The sequence below is a fragment of the Phragmites australis genome, chromosome 19 (assembly GCF_958298935.1).
Source record: "Phragmites australis chromosome 19, lpPhrAust1.1, whole genome shotgun sequence".
In the NCBI taxonomy this organism is placed as follows: domain Eukaryota; kingdom Viridiplantae; phylum Streptophyta; class Magnoliopsida; order Poales; family Poaceae; genus Phragmites; species Phragmites australis.
In genome coordinates this window covers 3,408,923-3,417,854 of record NC_084939.1, presented here as the reverse complement: position 1 = coordinate 3,417,854, position 8,932 = coordinate 3,408,923, and the positions used below count along the sequence as shown (strand labels likewise).

Here is an 8,932-nt window from a genome sequence, read left to right as displayed (position 1 = left end):
AAAATTTAGTACACTTCTAAAATCCCCTTTAGCAATCCCCTCTTTTCTGTCCAAACATGCCCGACATATGAAACGAAAATTGTCCATCTCTCGCGGGCCTCCAATCTCAGCCGTCCACTCGTAATCCAAGGGCCGTCCTTGCTCCTGACAACCTCACATGCAGCACGCGTTTGGCGTTGAAGCCTACCGCGGCTTCTCAGTTCTCACTCACTCACTCTCCTCCGGGGCTTGACGACACTAGCTTAGCTACAGTGTGCTGCGCGCGCCGCTGCTCCCCTACCCACCCGCCCGCCGATGCAGCAGCCAGCGCCGTCGAGCTCTGCCGGCGGAGGCGAGGCGATGGACCCCTTCTACGACATTGTGATCCCTCCGGACTACCTCCAGGGTCTCGACGACGACGGCGGCCTGCGCGCGTACGGTGCGGCGGTGGAGGCGGAGGAGGATGAGCAGCAGCGGCTGGCCAAGGCGCAGGTGGAGGGCTGCGGCGAGGAGGAGCGGCTGTCGATGGTCTACCAAGGGCACACGTACGTGTTCGACTCCGTGCCGCCGCAGAAGGTGAGGAGCGGGTTGTTGGTTTCTTGGCGAGAGCTCAAAATTGATTGATCAATTACCGATCAGTCGGTTCTGCTCCAGTTGTGCTTGTTTCTTGGCATGTTTTCTCCATTATTTTCCATCTGCCTTTGAATTTTTTTCATTCTTTGCTAGTGTATCGATTTGTTTCGGCAGGTGTTGGGGAAAGATAGCATTGTTTTAGAAACTTTTGTTCGTGGACAATTGGCAAGTTTCATCAGTTGATCTTATTCGAGTTATCTAACATTCTTGTCAATACATTATTGTCGTGGCCACCTGAGAAAGGCGAGAACTCTGATCATGCATTGGCAATTAGCATTGATTAGAGACTCAGGTCAGTCTTAGACGTTGATTTCTTCAGTGGGATTTTAAATGTATCCCCGCCTGATTCACATCGTTTGGATGCTTATGATCTAAGCAGCTTCTACCTGAGGGCTGTGGCATTGCGTACTGGAGATACCAAATTGCCGTTTAATCAGTCGTAGCTAGTTCGAGTTAGTTTTCCTGTTCTTGCAATGTGCAGACTGCAGAGTGCATGAATATGACCAGTTAGAAACTGATCGTGCTAATTCTCGCGTCATATTAGTCTTCTCTGATCATAACGAGCTCACCTCTTCCTGCGTTCGTTGTACTATCGCAATGTTCAGTACCTGCACTTCACTGTCCTTGCAAAAATTGGTCCCTGAATAGAATGTAATCAACATTTTCAACCATTTTGTCGCTGGTAACTGCCAACTAGTATGATGTCTCCGCCTCTTCTTTTTTTCCGAAAATTTTGATATATGACACCACAAAGTACGAGGTTTGGATATACACCATTAGGTGTCTCACTGACATGTGGTACCATAATCTACATGCCATTATCACAACCAATGGCATACTTTGAAACCACGCACTTTACATTGTCATTCTCGGTAAAGGTTTTACTTTAAATATAGGACCGCGAGAATTTTTTTCGGTCAAAGCCAGATTGCAATACTTACAACACTGTTAGCCTGTAACGCAGGTTGACACCATCCTCTGTCTTCTAAACGGCTATGAAATTGCTCCTCAAAGCGCGAAACCACAACTCACTCACCTGGTAAACCAAATTGTATCACCTTTGACCCATCTGGGAATAATTGCATGAAACAACATTCCTTGTAGGTGTTTCCCTCCTAACCGATGAAATAATCTTCTGAACATTTCACCAGGTGCAGCCTATTGTCGTGCCCCAAGACTTCAACAGAATGGCGGCCGTGACGCGGTACCGGGAGAAAAGGAAGAGCCTGCTGAAATTCGACGTGAAGGCCGATTACTCCATCCGAAAGGAAATCGCTTCAAGGTATATTATATACATATGATCGATTGCAGCTCAGCAAGTGACTTGACTGGTTTTGTGCCGGCTGTGTTGCACAGTACACAGATGCAGTTTGGTGTTTATCTGCTGTTTCTTGCGCATTTGCTGGTTCAGGATTGCACGTAGGAGAGGGAAATTTGTGTCGTCAGGTACGGGAACTGACAATTCAGTTACTGCCGCCGCTGCACACCACCGCCAAAGGGAGACAACTGAGCTTGAATTGTGAGTGGCCAATGCTTCCATGGGGATTAGTTCTGAAGCTACATTGCAATTGCAATGTCAGTGCTGCGTTGTTGACTTCTCATGATTTTATCCGTGCAGCTGCGCCAACTGCGGAGAGAGCAACGAGGTGACGCCGATGATGCGCCGCGGTCCAGATGGATATAGAACACTCTGCAACGCTTGTGGGTTGATGTGGGCGAAAACCGTTAGTGCTCCTTCCATGCCTCTCCCTTATTTGTCTTGAAAATTCTTGAGTTGTTCTTTGCGTGAATGTTTCTATTGGCTATGCAATATGCATGATATGTTTTCCCTTTTTTAACGTAATTATAATAATTGGATTGTGTACTAGTACTTAACTAGAACAAAAATAAATATATGCATGCATGGATTATTACTTCTGATCGAAATTCAGTGCAAACTAGTTAGTAACTGGCTGATGCTATATATACTTTACTAGAATATGTAAATGTCACTTGCAGAATAATTACAAAAATGATGCCTAGAGAACCCAATTTTGCTGAGAATCATGTTAGTATTGCAACAGTGGTGCTTCCATAGACCATTGCCGTCGTGCATCATCATCACTGGCGATCCGAGACAACATCAATTTACGTTCTGTTTTTTTCTTCAACTGCAGAGGAAGATCAGAAATCTCACGGGTCCAACTCGCGGAGGGAACAGTTGTCGGTGAAGATGCTTGCGCGCCAGACATCTAACCAAACAGCTTCATGGTTCATCATAACAGTGGCACTGCTTGATTGAGTTTTTGCTTTCTTGGAGTGCATGTAGAAACTTGGAAGACGAAATTAACCATGGAATATAGTTACACAGGAGATCTTGTAGCTGCAGTTCTCTACTTCTGTTCATGCAGTGAGGCAGAATACCATTGTTCAAGACCGAGTTAAACATGAACCGATGCTGACTGCGGGTTTAGTCTTTTGTTATCGTCGTGTGGTCGGATGATTCTGTGCTACATTATAGCTTATGCATTTGACACATCAAATTCTTGTAACTTGATTAATACTAGTACCATGCGCACTTTTAACTTGATCCAGATATCACCATTTCTGGCCGTTCATGTTCACGGCAATTGGTGTGCCATTGCCATGACTAATGATGGAATCTAATTTAGCAATTTAGTTATCACTACCAGGTACTAAGCGCCTGTAGCTCACAGTGGATAGAGCGTCTGTTTCCTAAGCAGAAGGCCGTAGGTTTGACCCCTACCTAGCGCGTCGTCGTCAAATTTTTATTCCATTTTTGTGTGCCGGACATTGCTGCATCGTCTCAGATAGTCCAAGTGATCATCACTGCTTCAGTGTGCCGGACATAAACGGCGAAATCTTCTGTGCATACGCTTCATCCGGTGCAACCGTGCAAACTCTCGTTGTCTGACATCCGATCCACGTCCCACGATCCGAAGTCATCCCACCATCCCCCGTGGTCTTTTCACCAAAACCATCGTACAATCTGTTTCATCGCGATTTCATCCCCAAAAAAAATCGATCAAAGGTGACGGGCAGGGAGCAGTGTTATCTAGATACGAACACGGGTCTTGTAATCCGACTTGGATCCGGGTGTCCTATTTGGCAAAAAAACTTTGGACACGCGAAATACAACTCAGAATTAGACATGTGTGTTAGAATCTGACTTGGATTCGAGGTGTCCAATTTAGCAAAAAAAAAGATAGATACGGGTGCCCTAGTAACACTGGCCAAGAGCCGAAACGATCAGAGGCGGTGCGGCGTGCGGTGCAGGATTTTGTGATGATGACCGGCTCGGCGATAGGCACAATGATGAAGCCATGGACGACCGGCTCGGCGATGGGCACGACGGCCACTGACTCGGCGATGGGCGCGACAACGAAGCCATGGACTTCGACAGCATTGTCGGGTGACCCAATATGCGACTACGGCACTCTGTTCTACACCGGCACATCAAGGACGAACTCCGGAGATGGCCTTGACTACTGGCAACATATAGAACATTTCTCTTTTTGATGAGCCTGTTCTCTTTTTGAAGCTACTGGCAATCTGATGTATTTTGAAGCTACTGGCAATTTGATGTATTTTGAAGCTAATGGCAATCTGATGTATTTTGAAACCACTGGCAATCTGACTAGGAACATACCGCTGGTCGCTTGACAATCTCAGTAGACACCAGAAATTCACACAATTATCACAGACAAAAACAAGCAGACCTGGAAGGAAGGAATCATATAATTCTAGAGTCCTGATCTAATTCAGGCTACATTCAGTGGCTAACTGACCTCTGAAAATGCTGAGCTCAACCTTTCTGGCAAACCAACCTGGCTCAGATCAGAGATGCTCACAACTTCATAGACAGCTCAGACATGCTCACAATTTCAGGATTAACCAATTGAGCACAATCATCACATATTATACATGAGCAGACTCTCTCAAATTGATAACAAAATTTATATTGATTACCAATTGGTTTACAAAATGATATTTACAATGAATTGTACAATCAAAACCAAAACTTACAAACTGATGTTTCTGCCACAATACCACAAAATTTACAACAATTAGAGTACACAAAAATTTCTGCCACAATTTACAAAGAAAATCACACTTTGGTGAACATTGACCGTAACCTGTACAGGCCAAGCTGCAAAATCCAGGAATGGCGATGTTGAACTAGATGTGCCCAAAAGATGTTTCTGCACTGCACCTCCGCGCTGTGAAAGTGAAAAAATGAGCCCCTTGTATTGTAGCTAAATTTACCATCATGTTTTTTCATTGTAAGGAGCAATGGTCCTCAAGATTGAAGCAAGCATTAGAAATTTGTCCAGCAAAACTCCAAAATGTCTCAAAACATACTCTGGAACCTGTGGTGAGTAGGGATGGCAATGAGTTGGGTTGGATATAGGCAAAATAGATCCATACTCGACCCGCCACTCGAATTGTCTTACCCGACCTGCACATGTAAAGATTGACAGGTGAAATTTTGTTCCTATGCTCGTGCCCATTGGGTACCCCAAGACCTGCCAAGTCGCTCGTGGGTTTCCTAGCAACAAGCAAACCAAGCATCGACGCCCATATTCGGTTGTGTTGCGCCGGACTAGATCGGTCCATTATATGGATTGTACCTTCATGGATCTGTTGTTGCCGTAGTTGGGGCCTTAGGGGAGAGGTGGTACCAAACTTGGGGAGCGTGGTGGTGGCCATGGTGTTGTAGGAGAGGCGTGGATATAGCCATGGGTGGCGGTTCCTAAGCCATGACGGCAGGGCGAGTCATGGATCTAGCTATGGCCATGCCCTTGGTGGCCCTGGCCTCCATGGCAAAGGTGGTGTCAGCCACAACCTCTTCGGTGGTGAAGATGGTGGCCACGACCTCCATCACGAGTTCACAATGGCGGCGGCAGCCATAACCTCCTCGGTGGCAGAGACAACGGTGACAGCAGCCACAACCTCCTTAGTGGCGAAGAAGACGGCGAAAACAGCCACATCCTCCTTGTTGGCGGAGATGACGATGGAGGCAGGCACAACCTCCTCGATGGCGGAGACGGCGCCCCCAACCTCCATGGTGATAGTGGCAACGACGACCATGGCCTCCTCAATGGCAGAGACGATGGATCTAGCCATGATCGTGCCTTGGGCAACACAGTTGGGACCTTTTTTGTAGTTGTACCGTGAGAGAGAATGAGAGGTGGCGTGGCTACGGCGTTCGACTCGGCTGGGGGAGGATTGAGAGGCAAGGTCGTCATGGGCTGAGCCAAAGGAAAGCAAAGCTAGGGTTAAACCCATGGGTTGGGTTAGGGAGTATTGAGCCAACAATGTTTAACAGGTATACAAATAGGTGGATTATAAAACTCATGCCCGAATGGGTACCCGACCAACTATGCTCGTGGGTAAAAATTTAAACCAACTCTCACTCACGCCCATCGGTCGCACTACCCATGGGTACCCAAATCCGTAGGTAGGATTGCTATCCCTAGTGGTGAGGAACCAAACTTTTTGTGTAGATCGGTCAAATTTGCACTAGAGAAATATGGCAGACTTTAGCTTCCAATAAACAAAAGCCTTAGAACTTTCCGGCCTATTTACGTATGTATACACTAATCGTAAAGCATAAAGGGAGCGACATATATTAGTTGTATACAATCAAGATATAATGGCACTATCAACACTTATTTGTAGACAGTGGTCGCACAAAAGAAGTGAACATGGGTGCAATGAATTGATCAAATGCTCAATGTGAACAGAACAGAAGCAAGCCATTAGGAGTACATTTCCTTGCTCTCTTCTTGCACCATGTATTTGAACAGCATGTCCTTTTTGCGTTTACTCTTTCATGATGTCCTTTTCTTGAGAGAAGAATTATTTCCATTTCCCTATTTTTATGTCCTGGCAGACCGTTGGACGTGACTGCAGGCAGCCACTCTCCGTATGACATCTGAGCATACAAATTACAAACATGTCACAAGCACGCATAGTACACACATGCAAAAGCACACAAATACACACAATATGCACAGAAGTTCACGTAAGTAGCTGCTGTCTCTTGTAGCTCACCATTACTTTCGCTTAAGGCTCCAGCATCATCTTCCTCCAATCTGTCTCCGGGAAAGGAGACTCCAGTTTGAGCTCAAAGTTTCTTAACAAATGGCTCCATATCACCTTAATTTGCATGTAAGCATAAGCCTCACCGGGGCAAATATGCCTTCCACCACCGAATGCCATGCAAGAGAACTTGCCACCTACTCCATCTTCCTCTCTTCCTGGACCAAAGCGGTCTGGGTCATACATATCAGGATCCTTATAAAATGTAAGGGATGCTGTCGTTGAATATAGTATGGGGCTTACTATGGTATTGCTCTGGATCAACCAATATTCTTCCTTGTTGGCAAGACTCATTCTCTATTTCGTGACATAACGGCTTGCTCTACAACGTCTACACCGTGCCTCCTTAAACCCCCTCCGATCCCAACTGGTTCATGATCGATTCCGCCATCGTCAATGGACTTTACACCACTGTCTCGAAAGAGATTCTCAACTTGGTGATGAAACCCAACAGCCCTACGACGTTCGGCGCTCCATCGAGGCCCTATTTCTCGACAACAGGCTGACGCACGCGGTGTACATCGAGGCTGAGTTCAGGAGCTTGTACCGGGGCGACATGATTATCATGCGATACTGTTCCAAGCTCAAGACTCTCGCTGACGCACTGAGGGACGTCAGCCAGCCTGCTCGCGAGGAGAACCAGGTATTGAATCTCCTCCGCGGCTTGAATCCTAAATTTTGCCATGTCATTCATTGCTGTAATCACGGTGAAAGATCTCCTACCATCTCTGCTATCAGTACGTTCTTCTCTCCTTGAAGAATTCCAGGCTGAACAATCTGAAAAGCAAGTCGCAGCTCAAGCCCTCTTTACCGGTTGCTCACCCTCCCCGTCTACTTTTCCGGATCCGACAACAGCATCCGGCGGGCAAAGATCTCGGCAGAAGAAGAAAACTGGGCGCAACAGCAGCAGTGGACGTGGATCTTCTTCCACCGGCGGCACCACTCGGACCTCCTCCACTCATCCTGCGCCATGGTCCGCCAGTTTCAACCCTTGGACTGGCATGGTGCAGGCATGGTCCATGCAATGGCGCCCTCCAAGCGCCGGCGTCCTCGGCCCCAGGCCCGGCGTTCCTTCCAACCAGCAGGCTATGATTGCGTCCACTACGTCATCTGCCCCGACGCTTCTATATAAGCCCAGCACCGCACATAATATATCAGGGTTGCAAATTCATTGTCTCACATTCCTCCTGCAACCTTGGTGATTACGGCAGTGATAAACACAAGAGCTATGGTGAACCATATGTCACTACTTGTCATATCCATGCTGAAATACATTATACAGAGCCAAGCAGCTTGACAATTGGAATTTATTGTACTGCAAGGACATGAAGACGAATTCGAAGTAAAACTCGACCATTTAAATATAATTAAATGGCCTTACATGGCCAAACAAAAGTAATAGGTGGAACGATATGTATTCAGAAACCACATGATGACATGATAGCTCACCGAGGCGGCGCGGTGGCGCCTGCGGGCGCCGATGGAAACGCGCTTGCCAGCTCCGGGCACGCGGCGAGCGATGCAGAGAAGGTGGCGCGAATGCGTTCCTGAAACAAGATAGGATCAATCAACTGCTTGTATTGATCATGTACAAATGTATTTATACAGGCATTCGGCGGCGGAGCACGCTACGCGGAGACGCGGAGTGCGCGATAAGGCCACGGAGAGCGCGCGTCATGCGCGAGAGCCGAGGGCAGGCGAGCGAGGACTCAGGCGTCCGGAGGACGCGGTCAGTAGTTGAGAAGGAGCTCGTGCGGATGGGTCCGATTCCGTTGACCCCCCCCCCCCCCGCAGTCGATGCGTCGGGTGCCCCGACGGTGAGGCTGGACCTGAACTCATTGAATTGTGCCGTCGGTAGGCCCTTGGTCATTATGTCGGCGAACTGCTAACCCGTAGGCATATGGACGACGTGCAAGTCACCTAGTGCGACCCTTTCCCGGACGAAGTGTATGTCGAGCTCAATGTGCTTCGTCCGTCGGTGGTGCACAGGGTTCTTGGCCATGTACACAGCAGAGACGTTGTCGCAGTAAGCCACCGTAGCGCGAGGAACGTTGCAGTGAAGTTCGCCGAGCAGCTGTCGTAGCCATATACACTCCACCGTGGCATTGGCTACTGCCCGGTATTCGGCCTCCGCGCTAGAGCGTGACACCGTGGGCTGTCGTTTAGACGACCATGACACCAGCGCATCACCGAAGAAGATGCAGTATCCTGACGT

At 47.8% G+C, this 8,932-nt stretch overlaps 1 protein-coding gene across 1 annotated transcript; it reads left to right on the top strand.

The window, feature by feature from the left end:
- Positions 1-294: 294 nt before the first annotated feature.
- Positions 295-2,923, top strand: LOC133901052 (GATA transcription factor 19-like). The gene is made up of 6 exons (XM_062342351.1): positions 295-555; positions 1,577-1,651; positions 1,764-1,894; positions 2,024-2,131; positions 2,231-2,336; positions 2,769-2,923. Exons 1-6 carry the CDS (start codon positions 295-297, stop codon positions 2,820-2,822), a joined length of 735 nt encoding a protein of 244 aa, XP_062198335.1. The 3' UTR covers positions 2,823-2,923.
- Positions 2,924-8,932: the final 6,009 nt, after the last annotated feature.

Bases quoted from the DNA above. Each gene is read 5' to 3' on its own strand.
- LOC133901052 (XM_062342351.1), top strand. From the start codon at position 295: ATGCAGCAGCCAGCGCCGTCGAGCTCTGCCGGCGGAGGCGAGGCGATG. The intron at 556-1,576 runs GTGAGGAGCGGG...CCTGTAACGCAG, and splicing joins ACTCCGTGCCGCCGCAGAAG to GTTGACACCATCCTCTGTCT. The intron at 2,132-2,230 runs GTGAGTGGCCAA...TTATCCGTGCAG, and splicing joins GAGACAACTGAGCTTGAATT to CTGCGCCAACTGCGGAGAGA.